This window comes from Haliotis rubra, unplaced genomic scaffold, assembly GCF_003918875.1.
Source record: "Haliotis rubra isolate DU_JTF1 unplaced genomic scaffold, ASM391887v1 Scf33, whole genome shotgun sequence".
In the NCBI taxonomy this organism is placed as follows: domain Eukaryota; kingdom Metazoa; phylum Mollusca; class Gastropoda; order Lepetellida; family Haliotidae; genus Haliotis; species Haliotis rubra.
In genome coordinates this window covers 392,965-414,552 of record NW_025767002.1, presented here as the reverse complement: position 1 = coordinate 414,552, position 21,588 = coordinate 392,965, and the positions used below count along the sequence as shown (strand labels likewise).

The following is a 21,588-nucleotide window of genomic DNA, read 5'->3' as shown; positions in this document are numbered from 1 at the left end:
CCAGAGTTCAAGAAATGCAATTTTAAAAGTCGAAAAATTAAAATGGCAAAATACAACTTTGCACTGCATCTCTCCTATAGATATGGAGGGTGATCCCCAAATTTGAAAACAATCTATTCAAATGTGTTCAAAGTATTGGTTGAACAAAATACTTTTCAAGTTGTTGGTTGAAAAAGCCTTTTCAGTTCAACTTTGTAAATCGCTGTAATTCTGGAGAGGGAAAAAGTCAAAATCACAATTTGCATTGCATTAAGTTCCTTTTAAATGTTTTGTGGTAATGTTATGAATAATCAATAGATATGTAATTATAATATAATGATAGTTTAGGTGAGAAATATCGATATTATACCACAGAGCGCAAAGCATTTAATTATCAATGTATGTATGTTATAAGGGTTATATGTCGCAATCGGAAAAAAATGTGAAATGTCAATTCACCGATGACAATATCACATTGCAAACAATTCGAATAATCCCTTACCGGAAAACAATTTCATTCGGGAAAAACACATGAAAATATCTCCTATTCATTCAATTAATATTTGTAAGGATGACATATTTGTTCATGATATAATGATGGTTCAGAAAAAAGTATCGACATCATACCAAAGCTAAAAGGAGCATCTAGTGAGCATTGTATGTTAAAAGGTTGACATGTCGCAATCGGAACACGATCGAGGCGAAATATGCCGAAATGGATAATCAAACAGAAACTACCGACTGGAGATCGCTATGACGTCATTCGGTGATATTGTGACGTCACGCCATTGTCTGACATTGTCTCAGCCAGCTACAGCAGCACTACAGTACGCTCTTCATTTATCGAGATAATCCAAAGATTATGCCAGTCACCAGACGTCTGACCATGTCCGAGTGTGAGGGGTTTGATCCCGAGGTGGCCGAGTGTTTTGCACGTACAGAACCGACAGGTAAGCGTGCTCTTATATATAATAATAGACTTCATACCTACAGCTGAATATCCGTGACGATCCTGGTTAGAATTGACCTTCAGTAACTCATGCTTGTCGTAAGAGGCAACTAACGGGATTGGGTGGTCAGGCTCGCTGAATTAGTTACACATGTCATCGTATCTCAATTGCATAGGTCGATGCGCATGCTGTTGATCACCTGATTGTCTGGTCCAAACTCGATTATTTACAGACCGCCGCCATATAGCTGGACTATTGCTGAGTCCGGCGTAAAACAAAACACACTCACTCACTGAAAAGGGTCTAAGACCCAGACACTATATTTCTGCATCTCATAGGCTTGATGTATTTGCTTTCCATTTGTCATACTGGTTTGATTTTGTACCAAATTCTGTTATTGTTATTTCAGAGATTCATGATGCGGTTCCCAAACACGTCACAATAAAACCAAAACCAGTCGCCAGACGTCTGACCATGTCCGAGTGTGAGGGGTTTGATTCCGAGGTGGCACAGTGGTTCGCACACAGAGAACTTAAAGGTGTGTGTGTCATAAATACCTTTAATTTTCGTATCCTTCCAACTTTATTTGAAAACAATGGTTTCTATTATTTTCCTTTATTCAACACACGGTTGTACATGTGCTTTTGAAAATAACTTTCTGTATCAACTGTTATGTTTCTACCTTTTTCCTTATTCAACCAGAGACCATATAATAGATTACATGGTCTCTGATTCAACAAAGAAGATGTATATGTGCTTTTGTAGGCTTATGATTTGATTGATCACATACTAAATTGGATTATTGCGTTTCCAGAGTTCCACGATATGGTTCCCCAAACACGTCGCGATAAAACCAAGACCTATTCGACCCCAGCCTCCATTCCAGTGGGACTGTTGTCAAGAGGATAAACAAAATGTCAAAGAGCACGAGCTCCACGTGCAGCTGACGGCTGTCCTGGCCGAGGTGGACACTCTCGGGCTGACCTACGAGATGCTCGACACCGCTCCAAATGTCTGAAAATGAAGAATAAACCATTTCAAGACACAAGTCAGACAACTCTCGGGTGAGAAAGTCTCCCTCGAGGGGAGCAGGTGGGTGGACCGCTTGTTGAAGGAGGTGGATATGTTTGAGCTGAAAGACTGGGTGTACATTCTGGAGCTGGAGAAGGTGTTGGACTTGTTCAGAGGGTCAGGGGCTACAGACCTCGTGCATTGACCACAGTATTGTCTCCTAAACAAGACAATACGTCAACAAAACATCATGAACTCTCAAAATAATTCTCATCAAAGAAGCAAATGTCATTCAGTACAGCCAGTGTGATCGAAAATTGTAATCCAGAAACGAAATGTACAAAAGCCAAAATCAATCTTTTCATCGTTTTACTTAAACTGTTCAGAAGAAACAAATCCTAATGTAATTCAATCCTTTTTCATTGATGAAAATAACAACTGGTACAATTCATAAGCAATGGTTCAGTTGTTTGTATACACATGTCTGCAGGTCAAGCAGCTACAAGATAAGTTGTATGGTTGCTGTTTTTAACACCACGCTCAGACATGTTCCTGCTACGGCTTGTAAATCCAGTGGAAGTGGGTGGGGTAGCCTAGTGGTTAAAGCGTTCGTTCGTCACGCCGATGGCCCGGGTTCGATTCCCCACATGGGTACAATGTGTGAAGCTCCATTACTGGAATATTGCTAAAGCGGCGTAAAACTTAACTCACTCACTGTAAATCCAGTGATTGATACTGTAAGCAATAATCCATGTCTGTACTCTGATATTAGATGACACCCACTTACCAAGTCAATGAGCCTAACAACCATAGTTGTTTGGTGGTGTCAAATGTCAAGCATATGTTTTATGGGGTCTTTCTAACCCCGAATCTCTCCTGGGCACACAGCAAGAAGATATAGATCATCATGAACATATAGGAAACTAACATCATCACACTTCACTCTCAGGCATTCTTTCCTGGGTTCCTTCGATATACAGAGAGAAACAAACAGAGAAACACAGGAAAATTCAAGCGTTCCTTTTCCAGTTTTCATCACCAGTTTTGAATAGCGCTATGGGGGGAGTCTGCGAATAAATAAAGGAACACTGACATGAGGTGGTGTTTCATTATTTATTTCCCTCAGTATATTACTCCAATTTTAGCAGTATTGTTCAAGTATGGTGGCAGTGAGTCATTCAATATTGGGAATCGAGGACGCATTAAGATTGAAAGCATTAACCAGTTTCTGCCTAACGTCAGTTGAACGGTTGCAACTGTTTCATAAGTATGTGTTTGTAAATCATTAATAAACAGAGGTGATACCAGGTGTTTAAGAATAGGAGAACGTATCATGCCTCCCAATGGCAGTAACACATGCACAGGCACGTCAACTATTCACCTGAACATACCCAGGAACATCTGATACTCATAAGAATAGGGAACACGTCAGACACCATAGGGAAAATCTTCAACATGTGGAAAATAGGTTTGGGGAATAGCTAGTTCGCCTATCTGTATCGACTGTATCAAATGAATAGCAAAAAAAGCAACAGCTTAGCTTTTTCATAGATCTATTAATGAACTGATTGTGTGATATCTGTCATGAAGTTCTGACGCATTTGGACCAATTGATGTTAGTCAGGTAGTAGTATAAATGTGATGTTCTAGCGGCGAAACTACCTTTAGGGAGACCGCCTCCGTGGTGTAGTGGTTAGAGCTTCCGCCCGGAGAGGGTACGACAAGGACTGGTTGGCTCGGAGTCAGTATAATGTGTCTGAATTCATGCTTCACTGTGGCATGGTATCTCAGTGGGCTAGCACTATAAAACCAGCTTAAGTCTGGGCTAGTACAAGCAGCCGCACTTACACATACACACGCATGCACGTCGTCATATGAGCGAAATATTTTCAAGCACGACGTTAAACCCAATTTCACCTCACCTCACCTTTAGAGAAGTAAATCAGTTGCTCACATATAAAGTAGGACATCTTACACACAGAATCGAAAGAATAAGCAAACCTCAAGGTTACCACCTATGCAGAAACTAATTCAAGCTGTAGAATGTCGAAGATGTTATGTATGGTTTACCTTGAAAACAAGCGGTAGATGATTCTTGAATGAAAGTCGAAAATGTGTTGGTGAAACATATATATGTATATTTATACATCACTAAAATATATAATAAATATATAAACAGAATTTGTTACAAAAGCAATCCAACTTGAAGAGTCCCAAAATACAGGAAATAGCATTTAAGGGTATCTCAAGGGGGTAAAACACATTGATGGTTTTAAGAAAGTGTGTGAACAAAGGTATTCTATTGAGAAAATTAGTTTCTCAAGCAGACATAAACTCAATAAATTTTACACATAGTGGGCGTTCTATCATCCACCTTTCAGTTAGTCTTAGTAAGTATAAGTGAAATGTGAGTGAGTGAGTTTGGTTTTATGCCGATTTTAGCAACATTCCAGCAATATCACTGCTGGGGACACCAGAAATGAGTTTCATACAATGTACCCATATGGGGAATGGAACCCGGGCCTTTCTACCTTTTTTCCTTATTCAACCAGAGACCATATAATAGATTACATGGTCTCTGATTCAACAAAGAAGATGTATATGTGCTTTTGTAGGCTTATGATTTGATTGATCACATACTAAATTGGATTATTGCGTTTCCAGAGTTCCACGATATGGTTCCCAAACACGTCGCGATAAAACCAAGACCTATTCGACCCCAGCCTCCATTCCAATGGGACTGTTGTCAAGAGGATAAACAAAATGTCAAAGAGCACGAGCTCCACGTGTAGCTGACGGCTGTCCTGGCCGAGGTGGACACTCTCCGGGCTGACCTACGAGATGCTCGACACCGCTCCAAATGTCTGAAAATGAAGAATAACCATTTCAAGGCACAAGCCAGACAACTCTCGGATGAGAAAGTCTCCCTCGGGGAGCAGGTGGACCGCTTGTTGAAGGAGGTGGATATGTTGAGAGCTGAAAGACTGGGTGTACATTCTGGAGCTGGAGAAGGTGTTGGACTTGTTCAGAGGTCAGGGGCTACACAGACCTCGTGCATTGACCACATTGTGTCTCCTAAACAAGACAATACGTCAACAAAACATCATGAACTCTCTCAAAATAATCTCTCATCAAAGAAGCATATGTCATTCAGTACAGCCAGTGTGATCGAAAATTGTAATCAGAAACGAAATGTACAAAAGCCAAAATCAATCTTTCATCGTTTTACCAAACTGTTCAGAAGAAACAACTCCTAATGTAATTCAATCCTTTTTCATTGATGAAAATAACAACTGGTACAATTCATAAGCAATGGTTCAGTTGTTTGTATACACATGTCTGCGTCTAACAGCTACAAGATAAGTTGTATGGTGGCTGTTTAACACCACGCTCAGACATGTTCCTGCTACGGCTTGTAAATCCAGTGGAAGCGGTGGGGTAGCCTAGTGGTTAAAGCGTTCGTTCGTCACGCCGATGGCCCGGGTTCGATTCCCCACATGGGTACAATGTGTGAAGCCCATTACTGGAATATTGCTAAAAGCGGCGTAAAACTTAACTCACTCACTGTAAATCCAGTGATTGATACTGTAAGCAATAATCCATGTCTGTACTCTGATATTAGATGACACCCACGTAACCAAGTCACCGAGCCTAACAACCATAGTTGTTTGGTGGTGTCAAATGTCAAGCATATGTTTTATGGGGTCTTTTTCTAACCCCGAATCTCTCCCTGGGCACACAGCAAGAAGATATAGATCATCATGAACATATAGGAAACTAACATCATCACACTTCACTCAGGCATTCTTTCCTGGGTTCCTTCGATATACAGAGAGAAACAAACAGAGAAACACAGGAAAATTCAAGCGTTCCTTTTCCAGTTTTCATCACCAGTTTTGAATAGCGCTATGGGGGGAGTCTGCGAATAAATAAAGGAACACTGACATGAGGTGGTGTTTCATTATTTATTTCCCTCAGTATATTACTCCAATTTTAGCAGTATTGTTCAAGTATGGTGGCAGTGAGTCATTCAATATTGGGAATCGAGGACGCATTAAGATTGAAAGCATTAACCAGTTTCTGCCTAACGTCAGTTGAACGGTTGCAACTGTTTCATAAGTATGTGTTTGTAAATCATTAATAAACAGAGGTGATACCAGGTGTTTAAGAATAGGAGAACGTATCATGCCTCCCAATGGCAGTAACACATGCACAGGCACGTCAACTATTCACCTGAACATACCCAGGAACATCTGATACTCATAAGAATAGGAACACGTCAGACACCATAGGGAAAATCTTCAACATGTGGAAAATAGGTTTGGGGAATAGCTAGTTCGCCTATCTGTATCGACTGTATCAAATGAATAGAAAAGCAACAGTTTAGCTTTTTCATAGATCTATTAATGAACTGATTGTGTGATATCTGTCATGAAGTTCTGACGCATTTGGACCAATTGATGTTAGTCAGGTAGTAGTATAAATGTGATGTTCTAGCGGCGAAACTACCTTTAGGGGAGACCGCCTCCGTGGTGTAGTGGTTAGAGCTTCCGCCCGGAGAGGGTACGACAAGGACTGGTTGGCTCGGAGTCAGTATAATGTGTCTGAATTCATGCTTCACTGTGGCATGGTATCTCAGTGGGCTAGCACTATAAAACCAGCTTAAGTCTGGGCTAGTACAAGCAGCCGCACTTACACATACACACGCATGCACGTCGTCATATGAGCGAAATATTTTCAAGCACGACGTTAAACCCAATTTCACCTCACCTCACCTTTAGAGAAGTAAATCAGTTGCTCACATATAAAGTAGGACATCTTACACACAGAATCGAAAGAATAAGCAAACCTCAAGGTTACCACCTATGCAGAAACTAATTCAAGCTGTAGAATGTCGAAGATGTTATGTATGGTTTACCTTGAAAACAAGCGGTAGATGATTCTTGAATGAAAGTCGAAAATGTGTTGGTGAAACATATATATGTATATTTATACATCACTAAAATATATAATAAATATATAAACAGAATTTGTTACAAAAGCAATCCAACTTGAAGAGTCCCAAAATACAGGAAATAGCATTTAAGGGTATCTCAAGGGGGGTAAAACACATTGATGGTTTTAAGAAAGTGTGTGAACAAAGGTATTCTATTGAGAAAATTAGTTTCTCAAGCAGACATAAACTCAATAAATTTTACACATAGTGGGCGTTCTATCATCCACCTTTCAGTTAGTCTTAGTAAGTATAAGTGAAATGTGAGTGAGTGAGTTTGGTTTTATGCCGATTTTAGCAACATTCCAGCAATATCACTGCTGGGGACACCAGAAATGAGTTTCATACAATGTACCCATATGGGGAATGGAACCCGGGCCTTTCTACCTTTTTTTCCTTATTCAACCAGAGACCATATAATAGATTACATGGTCTCTGATTCAACAAAGAAGATGTATATGTGCTTTTGTAGGCTTATGATTTGATTGATCACATACTAAATTGGATTATTGCGTTTCCAGAGTTCCACGATATGGTTCCCAAACACGTCGCGATAAAACCAAGACCTATTCGACCCCAGCCTCCATTCCAATGGGACTGTTGTCAAGAGGATAAACAAAATGTCAAAGAGCACGAGCTCCACGTGTAGCTGACGGCTGTCCTGGCCGAGGTGGACACTCTCCGGGCTGACCTACGAGATGCTCGACACCGCTCCAAATGTCTGAAAATGAAGAATAACCATTTCAAGGCACAAGCCAGACAACTCTCGGATGAGAAAGTCTCCCTCGGGGAGCAGGTGGACCGCTTGTTGAAGGAGGTGGATATGTTGAGAGCTGAAAGACTGGGTGTACATTCTGGAGCTGGAGAAGGTGTTGGACTTGTTCAGAGGTCAGGGGCTACACAGACCTCGTGCATTGACCACATTGTGTCTCCTAAACAAGACAATACGTCAACAAAACATCATGAACTCTCTCAAAATAATCTCTCATCAAAGAAGCATATGTCATTCAGTACAGCCAGTGTGATCGAAAATTGTAATCAGAAACGAAATGTACAAAAGCCAAAATCAATCTTTCATCGTTTTACCAAACTGTTCAGAAGAAACAACTCCTAATGTAATTCAATCCTTTTTTCATTGATGAAAATAACAACTGGTACAATTCATAAGCAATGGTTCAGTTGTTTGTATACACATGTCTGCGTCTAACAGCTACAAGATAAGTTGTATGGTGGCTGTTTAACACCACGCTCAGACATGTTCCTGCTACGGCTTGTAAATCCAGTGGAAGCGGTGGGGTAGCCTAGTGGTTAAAGCGTTCGTTCGTCACGCCGATGGCCCGGGTTCGATTCCCCACATGGGTACAATGTGTGAAGCCCATTACTGGAATATTGCTAAAAGCGGCGTAAAACTTAACTCACTCACTGTAAATCCAGTGATTGATACTGTAAGCAATAATCCATGTCTGTACTCTGATATTAGATGACACCCACGTAACCAAGTCACCGAGCCTAACAACCATAGTTGTTTGGTGGTGTCAAATGTCAAGCATATGTTTTATGGGGTCTTTTTCTAACCCCGAATCTCTCCCTGGGCACACAGCAAGAAGATATAGATCATCATGAACATATAGGAAACTAACATCATCACACTTCACTCAGGCATTCTTTCCTGGGTTCCTTCGATATACAGAGAGAAACAAATAGAGAAACACAGGAAAATTCAAGCGTTCCTTTTCCAGTTTTCATCACCAGTTTTGAATAGCGCTATGGGGGGAGTCTGCGAATAAATAAAGGAACACTGACATGAGGTGGTGTTTCATTATTTATTTCCCTCAGTATATTACTCCAATTTTAGCAGTATTGTTCAAGTATGGTGGCAGTGAGTCATTCAATATTGGGAATCGAGGACGCATTAAGATTGAAAGCTTTAACCAGTTTCTGCCTAACGTCAGTTGAACGGTTGCAACTGTTTCATAAGTATGTGTTTGTAAATCATTAATAAACAGAGGTGATACCAGGTGTTTAAGAATAGGAGAACGTATCATGCCTCCCAATGGCAGTAACACATGCACAGGCACGTCAACTATTCACCTGAACATACCCAGGAACATCTGATACTCATAAGAATAGGGAACACGTCAGACACCATAGGGAAAATCTTCAACATGTGGAAAATAGGTTTGGGGAATAGCTAGTTCGCCTATCTGTATCGACTGTATCAAATGAATAGAAAAGCAACAGTTTAGCTTTTTCATAGATCTATTAATGAACTGATTGTGTGATATCTGTCATGAAGTTCTGACGCATTTGGACCAATTGATGTTAGTCAGGTAGTAGTATAAATGTGATGTTCTAGCGGCGAAACTACCTTTAGGGAGACCGCCTCCGTGGTGTAGTGGTTAGAGCTTCCGCCCGGAGAGGGTACGACAAGGACTGGTTGGCTCGGAGTCAGTATAATGTGTCTGAATTCATGCTTCACTGTGGCATGGTATCTCAGTGGGCTAGCACTATAAAACCAGCTTAAGTCTGGGCTAGTACAAGCAGCCGCACTTACACATACACACGCATGCACGTCGTCATATGAGCGAAATATTTTCGCAAGCACGACGTTAAACCCAACTTCACCTCACCTCACCTTTAGAGAAGTAAAATCAGTTGCTCACATATAAAGTAGGACATCTTACACACAGAATCGAAAGAATAAGCAAACCTCAAGGTTACCACCTATGCAGAAACTAATTCAAGCTGTAGAATGTCGAAGATGTTATGTATGGTTTACCTTGAAAACAAGCGATAGATGATTCTTGAATGAAAGTCGAAAATGTGTTGGTGAAACATATATATGTATATTTATACATCACTAAAATATATAATAAATATATAAACAGAGAATTTGTTACAAAAGCAATCCAACTTGAAGAGTCCCAAAATACAGGAAATAGCATTTAAGGGTATCTCAATGGGGAGGGTAAAACACATTGATGGTTTTAAGAAAGTGTGTGAACAAAGGTATTCTATTGAGAAAATTAGTTTCTCAAGCAGACATAAACTCAATAAATTTTACACATAGTGGGCGTTCTATCATCCACCTTTCAGTTAGTCTTAGTAAGTATAAGTGAAATGTGAGTGAGTGAGTTTGGTTTTATGCCGATTTTAGCAACATTCCAGCAATATCACTGCGGGGGGACACCAGAAATGAGTTTCATACAATGTACCCATATGGGGAATGGAACCCGGGCCTTCGGCGTGACGAGCGAACGCTTTAACCACTAGGCTACACCACCGTCCCATAAGTGAAAAGCAGACACATAGTAAAAGCTGTCTGTTTATTTTAAGCTCACAACAGTATTAGCATGAATGTGAGAGTTAATGAGTTTCTTATTGTTTTAGACAATGTCAGAATTTCTACTAGTAAGCTTTTATACTGTACAGGGGGCGGTGGGGTAGCCTAGTGGTTAAAGCGTTGGCTCGTCACGCCGAAGACCCGGGTTCGATTCCCCACATGGGCATAATGTGTTAAGCCCATTTCTGGTGTCCCCCGCCGTGATATTGCTGGAATATTGCTAAAAGCGGCGTAAAACTAAACTCAGTCAGTCAGTTATACTGTACAAATGAGAGTCACCCTTTCCCTGGAGGTGATCCTCGATCTTGTAACAGGGACTTTCTGACAATAAAAACATTGAAATTAAAAAAAAAATAATAATAATTTCAATTGGCTCACAATATGTTCCTATGCTTCAATGGTTCATAATGCTACACAGTGCAATTAATGTCATCCGTTTCGACTGAAATTCAGGCTACATATTCAATAACACACGGAAATCGAATATCATGTACACTCAAAAAAAAAAGAAAAGAAAAAAGAAACGCATAGGTAATATCGTTATATGAAATTTTTAAAATTAGCGTTTGATTGTTATAGTTACTCCATTATAATGCTGGTTTGTGTACATGGAACGAATGTACAGCGCAATAACGCCTCTTCGGAAACGTTAATGCACGCTTACGTTCGAAATTGTCAGCTTGCATGAAAATGCCATGGAGAAATGGTGGTTCGTAATATTGCCATAATTCCCTGTAATTGCCATAATTACCTATATTGATATTATTTAGGAACAATGACAATGTTTCAGTTATCTAATACATTTGTTTGTTTGCGACCAGAGTAGTGATACCATGCGTTGGCGTAAAGGGGAACGTAACCCAAGACATACGGTAGCCATCGTCACAAATAGATGCACAGGCACGTAAAAAGAACACCTTGGCCTACACAGGAACAGATGGAATAGGAAATGGCACATATATACTCTTCGAAAAAGAAACGCAAAATGGAAGAAAAAGATGTTTGAAACAGAAATATGTGGTATAATATTACAAGCCCATAGACTGTGGTGTCACGGGAGTTGAGGCATTGATCACCAACAAGAAATTGCAATAAATCATGCCAACCTGGAAGACAGAAGAACAAATTCAACTGTTCGCCCAAACGCATCCACGCGTAATGAGACTGTGTGAGAGATCTGCATGTTTTTCACGTGCTACATGAACAAAATCCCTATAAAAGCGACAGGTTCTCGATTTCCATATCTCAGTATTGAGCCGTCAACACGCCGTACAGTGATGCCGCGATTGAGTGAAGTGCAACGCAACAACTTCATTGGTCGCTTAGAAGAACAGGCGAATCTCGGTTGAACCAGTCTGCCGAGGATGGTAACATCCGGTTACGCCACTGCAACATCCACCGCATCAACAATACTGCGTAGGATTTCGGACCAGACCGTGTGCATTCGTCTTCGAGATGCAGGAATCCGACCTACACGTGCGATCAGAGGCGTCATTCTCACTTAGCAACATCGTCGAACACGACTGCAGTGGACTCGGGCACATAGGGTTTGGCCTCGTGAACGATGGAGGCAAGTTTGGTTCAGTGATGAATCCCGTTTTATGCTTCGTAAGCAGGTTGGAAGGGCTCGTGTTTACCGTCGGGGAGGTGAACGTTTTGCAGCAAACTGTGTGCAAGAAGTTGACAGATTTGGTTGTGGTAGTGTAATGATGTAGGTAGATATCTCCTACAACGCCAGGACAGATCTTGTGCAAATTCGAGGCAATCTTACGGCACAATTGACGAGATCGATTTCGATTGGCTTCTTTAAGTGTACAAAGTTTCAATAATTTCAGACATATATACACTTTTATTCCTCCAATGGAGAGTACAAGGGAATGCGAGATAAGTTAAGATAAGTTTAAGTTAACAATAGAGACGCGTAGAATATTCATGCATTACAGGTCGCGTAGAGTCCGTTAACAACAGTCAGTGTGTACAGCTGAGTCTCCTCGTCAGAGAGCAGTACTGGGGGACGGCAGGACAGCAAGCTGCACACCAGGTCCATATCAGTCTTGTCGCTCGGCTCCGGCGGGCCCACGTTGATAATGTCACACCAGAGTTGGTCTCTGCAGCCAGCACAAGCTTCACACGATGTTAGGACATGGATCAGGAGGTCTGCACAGTTCACACTACATTTATCACAAGGTCCATACACACGGCAAGGACGCCAGAGAACACACATCTGCACTATGAAGAGGCATTGTTGTTTCAAGAAGGGGTATCTTTTGGCAAGTAGCCAAGCTGGGTGTGGCTCTATGGAGGGGTGTAATGTCCTGAAGTGTCTGAGATCTGGATCTGATGTCATTCGTTGGTTCCATGAGGACTTCTCGTATTCCATGACAGAGTCTTTTACGATCTTCTTTCCAGGAGAGTTGACTCATGAAGACGCCGGAGGAGACGAAATTATCAAGAAACTCCATTATCAATTTGACTTTGTATTTCTTTATTTGAAGAGTATATATCTGAGGAATCTTTATCATGCCTTCCAATTCGTGTTTGCAACACCATAACGGAGCTCCACACCACTAAAATTTCCACTGCGTAATGATTCTCGTTCATCTTTCATCTTCAGCTGGTACACCATGATAAAGCCGAAATAATGTAACTTTATCGTACTGTGATTGTCGTCAAGGGGTTGTAGCATATTCATCGCCCAAGGTTTGCATGTAAAAAGTCCTTCCTACAGGCTTGACACCAACATTTTCTGACCAAAATTACCAGAGTATTCTGTGTACGTGTATGGAGCACGCATGTATGGAAGTTAGAAGTTAGAAGAGCTTCTGAACTTTCATATTACATAACCTTTATCAAACGTTTCTCCGATATCCTGCTACTTAACTGAAACATTATTCAGGGCGGCCTTCACCCACTTCACCCACTTCACCTGTGACACAGAAGGGTGTTTTCTACCTATTAATTTTCTCAACATTTGAATCTGGCATTTACAGATAAAGAAGAACTGAGAAAAAGACCGCCAACATATACCTGGAACATTGCTGAGTGTGGCGTTAAACAACAAACCAATCAATCAATCGAAATTTGACAAAAGTTATTTTCTTCCCCGGAAGGCGCCTTTAGTGTGTATCAATCACAAATGGACTGACCCATTACATAAAGCCGCCCTATCTCTTCTTATGGCTTTAGACTGACTGACTGAGTTTGGTTTTACGCCGCTTTTAGCAATATTCCAGCAACATCACACCAGAAATGGGCTTCACACATTGTACCCATGTGGGGATTCGAACCCGAGTCTTCGGCGTGACGAGCCAACGCTTTAACCATTTAGGCTACCCCACCGCCCCCTTATGGCTTTGGAGGACATTCCTCATAATTAACATTAACTTCCATATATTATTGTCGTAAAATATAGTTTATTAAGAAAGACGGTTAGAATGTTAAAGAAACAAATTTCCATACAAATTTCACCTTTCAAGACATGGACGACTGATTAGGAAGGCTATGCATGTTTGCCATACATCAATGTCGTGTATGGAAGTCAGAAGTTAGAAGAGATACTGAACTTTCATATTGCATAACTTTTATCAAACGTTTGGCACTCGCAACTTAACTGAAACATTATTCAGGGCGGCCTTCACCCAGCTCACTCACTCACTTTACCTGTAACACAGAAGGGGCTTTTTACCTATTAATTTTATTAACATTCCAATCAGGCATTTCTGAGCAAGCATATATTTAGAGATAAAAGAACAATTGAGAAAAGGACAAACCACCGATCACATAGCTCACAATTCAAACAGGCCAGAAAAACGCGAGCACCGCTCACTATTACCCCCGACTCCCAACTTCAGCTGTACAACAATAAATAAAAAATGGTCAAATAGTAGATCTGTATCAAACGTTGTACAGCACCTTTCCTATAAACAAAGAATCCATTACTCAAATCTGAAAATAATCCATTAGTAAATAATTGTTAATATCAACAACTTTGACTTTGAGTTCAAGAGATGCATTTTAAACATTATATAAATTAAAATTACAAAATACAATGCACTGCATCTCCTATAGATATGGAGGGTGATCCCCAAAATTGAAAACAATCCATTCAAATGTGTTCAAGGTATGGTTGAACAAAATACTTTCAAGTTGTTGGTTGAAAAAGCTTATAAAGTTCAAATTTGTAAATCGCTGTAATTCTGAGAGATATCAAAATTACAGTTTACATTGCATTAAGTTCCTTTTACAGGTTTTAGGGTAATGTTATGAATAATCAATAGGTATGTGCTAAAATATGATATAGTTTAGGAGAAATATCGACATTATACCACAGAACAAAAATCATTTAATGATCATTTTATATATGTTAAGGCTTATATGTCGCAATCGGAACAGAAATGGGAAATGCCAATTCACTGATGACAATATCACATTGCACACAGTTCAAATAATCCCTTCCAGAAAACAGTCATTCGAAAAAAACCACATGGAAATTTCTCCAATTCATTCATTTAATTTTTGTTATTTGTTCATGATATAATGATGGTTCAGAAAAAAGTATCATCATCTTGCGAAAGATAAAGGAGCATCTAGTGAACATTGTATGTTAAAGCTGACATGTCGCAATCGGAACACGATCGAGGCGAAATATGTCGAAGATGGATAATCCAAACGGAAACTACCGACTGGAGATCGCTATGACATCATTAGTTGATATTGTGACGTCACGCCTTTGTCTAACATTATCTCAGCCAGCTACAGCAGCACTGCAGTACGCTCTTCATTTATCGAGATTATCTAAAGATTATGCCAGTCACCAGACGCCTGACCATGTCTGAGTGTGAGGGATTTGATCCCGAGGTGGCGGAGTGTTTTGCACGTACAGAACCGACAGGTGAGTCAGTATATACAATAATAGAATCATCCCAAAAGCTGAAAAGGGTCTCGCCGACATATAACTGGAATATTGCCGAGTGCGGCGAAAACTAAACACACTCACTCACTGAAAAGGGTCTAAGATCCAGACACTATATTTCTGTATTTCATAGGCTTGATGTATTTGCTTTCCACTTGTCATACTGGTTTGAATTTTTTACCAAATTCTGTTATTGTTATTTCAGAGATTCATGATGCAGTTCCCAAACACGTCACAATAAAACCAAAACCAGTCGCCAGACGTCTGACCATGTCCGAGTGTGAGGGGTTTGATTCCGAGGTGGCACAGTGGTTCGCACACAGAGAACTGAAAGGTGTGTGTGTGTCATAAATACCTTTAACTTTCGTATCCTTCCAACTTTATTTGAAAACAATGGTTTCTATTATTTTCCTTTATTCAACACACGGTTGTACATGTGCTTTTTAGGCCTACGATTCATTTGAAAAATAACTTTCTGTATCAACTGTTATGTTTCTACCTTTTTTCCTTATTCAACCAGAGACCATATAATAGATTATATGGTCTCTGATTCAACACAGAAGATGTATATGTGCTTTTGTAGGCTTATGATTTGATTGATCACATACTAAATTGGATTATTGTGTTTCCAGAGTTCCACGACATGGTTCCCAAACACGTCACGATAAAACCAAGACCTATTCGGCCACAGCCTCCATTCCAATGGGACTGTTGTCAAGAGGACAAACAACAAGTCAAAGAGCACGAGCTCCACGTGCAGCTGACGGCTGTCCTGGCCGAGGTGGACACTCTCCGGGCTGACCTACGAGATGCTCGACTCCGCTCCAAATGTCTGAAAATGAAGAATCAACATTTCAAGACACAAGTCAGACAACTGTCGGATGAGAAAGTCTCCCTCAGGGAGCAGGTGGACCGCTTGTTGAAGGAGGTGGACATGTTGAGAACTGAAAGATTGTTTGCACTTTCTGGAGCTGGAGAAGGTGTTGGACTTGTTCAGAGGTCAGGGGCTACACAAACCTCATGCTCTGACCACATTGTGTATCCTAAACAAGACAATACGTCAACAAGACATCATGAATTCTCTCAAAATAATCTCACATCAAAGAAGCATATGTCATTCAGTACAGCCAGTGTGATCGAAAATTGTAATCAGAAACGAAATGTACAAAAGCCAAAATCAATCTTTCATCGTTTTACCAAACTGTTCAGAAGAAACAAATCCTAATGTAATTCAATCCTTTTTCATTGATGAAAATAACAACTGGTACAATTCATAAGCAATGTTTCAGTTGTTTGTATACACATGTCTGCGTCTAACAGCTACAAGATAAGTTGTATGGTTGCTGTTTAACACCACGCTCAGACATGTTCCTGCTACGGCTTGTAAATCCAGTGGAAGCGGTGGGGTAGCCTAGTGGTTAAAGCGTTCGTTCGTCACGCCGATGGCCCGGGTTCGATCCCCACATGGGTACAATGTGTGAAGCCCATTACTGGAATATTGCTAAAAGCGGCGAAAACTTAACTCACTCACTGTAAATCCAGTGATTGATACTGTAAGCAATAATCCATGTCTGTACTCTGTTTGATATTAGATGCCACCCACTTACCAAGTCACCTAGCCTAACAACCATAGTTGTTTGGTGGTCTCAAATGTCAAGCATATGTTTTATGGGGTCGTTTTTTCTAACCCCGAATCTCTCCCTGGGCACACAGCAAGAAGATATAGGAAATTAGCAGCATCACACTTCACTTGAACATCCATTCCTGGGTTATTGTGAGATTACTCTAATTTGTTGTTCGAGCATGGTGGCAGCGAAAATAAAATACAGACTACATCTGAATCGAACTCGGCTTGGACGCATTTAGGGACCGTTCATAATTTATGGCTAGGGGGTGTGATGATGATTTTTATGGAGAAGCATGTACAATGTGAATGACCCCCCTAGAATGTATGTACAAAATAAGTGACCCCCCTGCATGTCATGTACAAAATCAGTGATCCCCCTTCCCTACCCATATTAAACATTTTATGTACAAAATTGATGACCCCTAGTATGTGTGTGTACAAAATTGATGACCCCCTAGCTCGCCAGAACAAAATGGGCGATACCCCTTAAAATCATCATCACCCCCCGAGCCATAAATTATGAACGGTCCCTTAGAGCGAAAGCTTTAAACCAATGGACTACTCAAACAATCAATCGACTATTAAAAGAAATAGCAAGGATACAACATAGCTTACATTGAGTTTGGTTTTTTAAACAAGACTAAAGTCTGTTTGCAGTGAAAACGTACCGATGAATGTCAGTTTAAACCAAAACGTAAAACAAATAAAGTGAAATTAAGACTGTGAATCCTCATGATTTTACCTTGCCAATTGAACATTTAAATCTCAGAATTGTATTCGACTTAGGATAAAAGTTGTTTAACAAACGATCATAGTTTCTCATGGCTATTATTGGTTTGTCTTACAAGGGGGTATGCACATCAAATGAAACACCGAAAACGACAAGGTTTGTTATAAGTTAGCGCTCTTCACGTACCGCACGTACATTTGTTTCACTGTTCCAACTACTGCGCTTACCCCCTTGTAATACAAACAAACAACTTTTATCCTAATTTGAATAAAATTTTGAGATTTAAATGTTCAATTGGCAAGGTAAAATTATGAGGATTCGCAATCTTAATTTCACTTTATTTCATTTACTTTTTTGTTTAAAGTGAAATTCATCGATACGTTTTCACTGCAAACAGACTATAGGTGTGTAACGTTCTGTGTGAACGGTGGGACACACCCTTGGTACATGCCTTGGAATCATCTGAACTGATTATTCACCATAAACAGAAAGACGAGACACATTTCCATAATCATAAAGAGTTGCTGCTGAAAGTCTGATTGCAGCTATATCATATGCACAGTTTTCCTAGATATTATTGAGAAAATCTTTGTTTCCATCTTTCTGATAATAGAATTTTAAAATAGGTGTTACATTATGTAGTAAGGTACTCAATATGGGAGGCAACACTTGTAGGCTTGAGAATGAACCTCACTTCATCAAGAGTTATCTCCCCTGATGAAACAGGCGGCTTCCTTTGTTGACATGGCAGATTTGACAGCAAAAGAGAAAAGTAAGCTGGTTCCAGATGATTTTAAAAGGGTGTGGCAAATGCAAAAGAGTTAGCTGGTAGACATGACATTCCTCTGTCTATAGTATACAAAAACGTTGAAGAATATTCAGTCAGGGGTTGGGATTGAGTACAAGACAGGGGCAGGGAGGCCAAGGAAGTTCAAAACTACGGATCGACGGCGACTTGGTCAGATTGAGAGTATGGGAAAATTGAAAAGCGTTGAGAATATCAGAAATGAGATGATTAATAGAGGAAGTCCTCAGGTATGTCATGAAACCCTTCGACAAGAATTACAAAGACTTAACTGGGTGAAAAAGCGCGGAATTCCCTCACCACTGATGAACGGTGCACAAAAAAGACGTTTAAACTGGTGTAGGGCTCACGAAAATCAAGATTGGGATAATGTTTTCTTTTCTGATGAAAGTTCTGTCAAAATTTGGACAAACGATACCTTGAAACCTATCTACCAACGCCCAAATCATAGCCCGAAATTTGACATGAGGGGTAGGATATCATCACGTGGAGTTACGCCGTTGTGTATTTTCATTTAGCTTTGTGAAATAGTAGGTCTGTATCAAATGTTGTACTGCACCTTTCCTATTAACAAAGAATCCATTACCCAAATCTGAAAATAATCAACTTAGTAAATAATTGTTATTATCAACAACTTTGACTTTTTCCAGAGTTCAAGAAATGCAATTTTAAAAGTCGAAAAATTAAAATGGCAAAATACAACTTTGCACTGCATCTCTCCTATAGATATGGAGGGTGATCCCCAAATTTGAAAACAATCAATTCAAATGTGTTCAAAGTATTGGTTGAACAAAATACTTTTCAAGTTGTTGTTTGAAAAGCCTTTTCAGTTCAACTTTGTAAATCGCTGTAATTCTGGAGAGGGAAAAAGTCAAAATCACAATTTGCATTGCATTAAGTTCCTTTTAAATTTTTTGTGGTAATGTTATGAATAATCAATAGATATGTAATTATTATATAATGATGTTTAGGTGAGAAATATCGATATTATACCACAGAGCACAAAGCATTTAATGATCAATGTATGTATGTTATAAGGGTTATATGTCGCAATCGGAACAGAAATGTGAAATGTCAATTCACCAATGACAATTCGAATAATCCCTTACCGGAAAACAATTTCATTCGGGAAAAACACATGAAAATATCTCCTATTCATTCAATTAATATTTGTAAGGATGACATATTTGTTCATGATATAATGATGGTTCAGAAAAAAGTATCGACATCATACCAAAGATAAAGGAGCATCTAGTGAGCATTGTATGTTAAGGCTGACATGTCGCAATCGGAACACGATCGAGGCGAAATATGCCGAAAACGGATAATCCAAACGGAAACTACCGACTGGAGATCGCTATGACGTCATTCGGTGATATTGTGACGTCACGCCATTGTCTGACATTGTCTCAGCCAGCTACAACAGCACTGCAGTACGCTCTTCATTTATCGAGATAATCCAAAGATTATGCCAGTCACCAAACGTCTGACCATGTCTGAGTGTGAGGGATTTGATCCCGAGGTGGCCGAGTGTTTTGCACGTACAGAACCGACAGGTAAGCGTGCTCTTATATATAATAATAGACTTCATACCTACAGCTGAATATCCGTGACGATCCGGGTTAGAATTGACCTTCAGTAACTCATGCTTGTCGTAAGAGGCAACTAACGGGATTGGGTGGTCAGGCTCGCTGAATTAGTTGACACATGTCATCGTATCTCAATTGCATAGGTCGATGCGCAAGCTGTTGATCACCGGATTGTCTGGTCCAGACTCGATTATTTACAGACCGCCGCCATATAACTGGAATATTGCTGAGTGCGGAGTAAAACTAAACACACTCACTCACTCACTGAAACGGGTCTAAGACCCAGACACTATATTTCTGCATCTCATAGGCTTGATATATTTGCTTTCCACTTGTCATACTGGTTTGATTTTGTACCAAATTCTGTTATTGTTATTTCAGAGATTCATGATGCGGTTCCCAAACACGTCACAATAAAACCAAAACCAGTCGCCAGACGTCTGACCATGTCCGAGTGTGAGGGGTTTGATTCCGAGGTGGCACAGTGGTTCGCACACAGAGAACTTAAAGGTGTGTGTGTGTCATAAATACCTTTAATTTTCGTATCCTTCCAACTTTATTTGAAAACAATGGTTTCTATTATTTTCCTTTATTCAACACACGGTTGTACATGTGCTTTTTAGGCCTATGATTCATTTGAAAAATAACTTTCTGTATCAACTGTTATGTTTCTACCTTTTTTCCTTATTCAACCAGAGACCATATAATAGATTACATGGTCTCTGATTCAACAAAGAAGATGTATATGTGCTTTTGTAGGCTTATGATTTGATTGATCACATACTAAATTGGATTATTGCGTTTCCAGAGTTCCACGATATGGTTCCCAAACACGTCGCGATAAAACCAAGACCTATTCGACCCCAGCCTCCATTCCAATGGGACTGTTGTCAAGAGGATAAACAAAATGTCAAAGAGCACGAGCTCCACGTGCAGCTGACGGCTGTCCTGGCCGAGGTGGACACTCTCCGGGCTGACCTACGAGATGCTCGACACCGCTCCAAATGTCTGAAAATGAAGAATCAACATTTCAAGACACAAGTCAGACAACTGTCGGATGAGAAAGTCTCCCTCGGGGAGCAGGTGGACCGCTTGTTGAAGGAGGTGGACATGTTGAGAGCTGAAAGACTGGGTGTACTTTCTGGAGCTGGAGAAGGTGTTGGACTTGTTCAGAGGTCAGGGGCTACACAGACCTCGTGCTTTGACCACATTGTGTCTCCTAAACAAGACAATACGTCAACAAGACATCATGAACTCTCTCAAAATAATCTCTCATCAAAGAAGCATATGTCATTCAGTACAGCCAGTGTGATCGAAAATTGTAATCAGAAACGAAATGTACAAAAGCCAAAATCAATCTTTCATCGTTTTACCAAACTGTTCAGAAGAAACAAATCCTAATGTAATTCAATCCTTTTTCATTGATGAAAATAACAACTGGTACAATTCATAAGCAATGGTTCAGTTGTTTGTATACACATGTCTGCGTCTAACAGCTACAAGATAAGTTGTATGGTTGCTGTTTAACACCACGCTCAGACATGTTCCTGCTACGGCTTGTAAATCCAGTGGAAGCGGTGGGGTAGCCTAGTGGTTAAAGCGTTCGTTCGTCACGCCGATGGCCCGGGTTCGATTCCCCACATGGGTAC

General features: G+C 40.2%; 2 protein-coding genes across 2 annotated transcripts; both read left to right on the top strand.

The window, feature by feature from the left end:
- The first annotated feature begins 779 nt into the window (after positions 1-779).
- On the top strand, positions 780-16,413 carry LOC124284102. Its single transcript, XM_046720160.1, has 3 exons — positions 780-929; positions 1,339-1,467; positions 15,821-16,413. Exons 1-3 carry the CDS (start codon positions 842-844, stop codon positions 16,411-16,413), a joined length of 810 nt encoding a protein of 269 aa, XP_046576116.1. The 5' UTR covers positions 780-841.
- A 3,126-nt stretch (positions 16,414-19,539) lies between these two features.
- On the top strand, positions 19,540-21,340 carry LOC124284101. The gene is made up of 3 exons (XM_046720159.1): positions 19,540-19,906; positions 20,321-20,449; positions 20,748-21,340. Exons 1-3 carry the CDS (start codon positions 19,819-19,821, stop codon positions 21,338-21,340), a joined length of 810 nt encoding a protein of 269 aa, XP_046576115.1. The 5' UTR covers positions 19,540-19,818.
- The last annotated feature ends 248 nt before the right edge of the window (positions 21,341-21,588 follow it).

Bases quoted from the DNA above. Each gene is read 5' to 3' on its own strand.
- LOC124284102 (XM_046720160.1), top strand. From the start codon at position 842: ATGCCAGTCACCAGACGTCTGACCATGTCCGAGTGTGAGGGGTTTGAT. The intron at 930-1,338 runs GTAAGCGTGCTC...TTGTTATTTCAG, and splicing joins TGCACGTACAGAACCGACAG to AGATTCATGATGCGGTTCCC. The intron at 1,468-15,820 runs GTGTGTGTGTCA...TTGTGTTTCCAG, and splicing joins CGCACACAGAGAACTTAAAG to AGTTCCACGACATGGTTCCC.
- LOC124284101 (XM_046720159.1), top strand. From the start codon at position 19,819: ATGCCAGTCACCAAACGTCTGACCATGTCTGAGTGTGAGGGATTTGAT. The intron at 19,907-20,320 runs GTAAGCGTGCTC...TTGTTATTTCAG, and splicing joins TGCACGTACAGAACCGACAG to AGATTCATGATGCGGTTCCC. The intron at 20,450-20,747 runs GTGTGTGTGTGT...TTGCGTTTCCAG, and splicing joins CGCACACAGAGAACTTAAAG to AGTTCCACGATATGGTTCCC.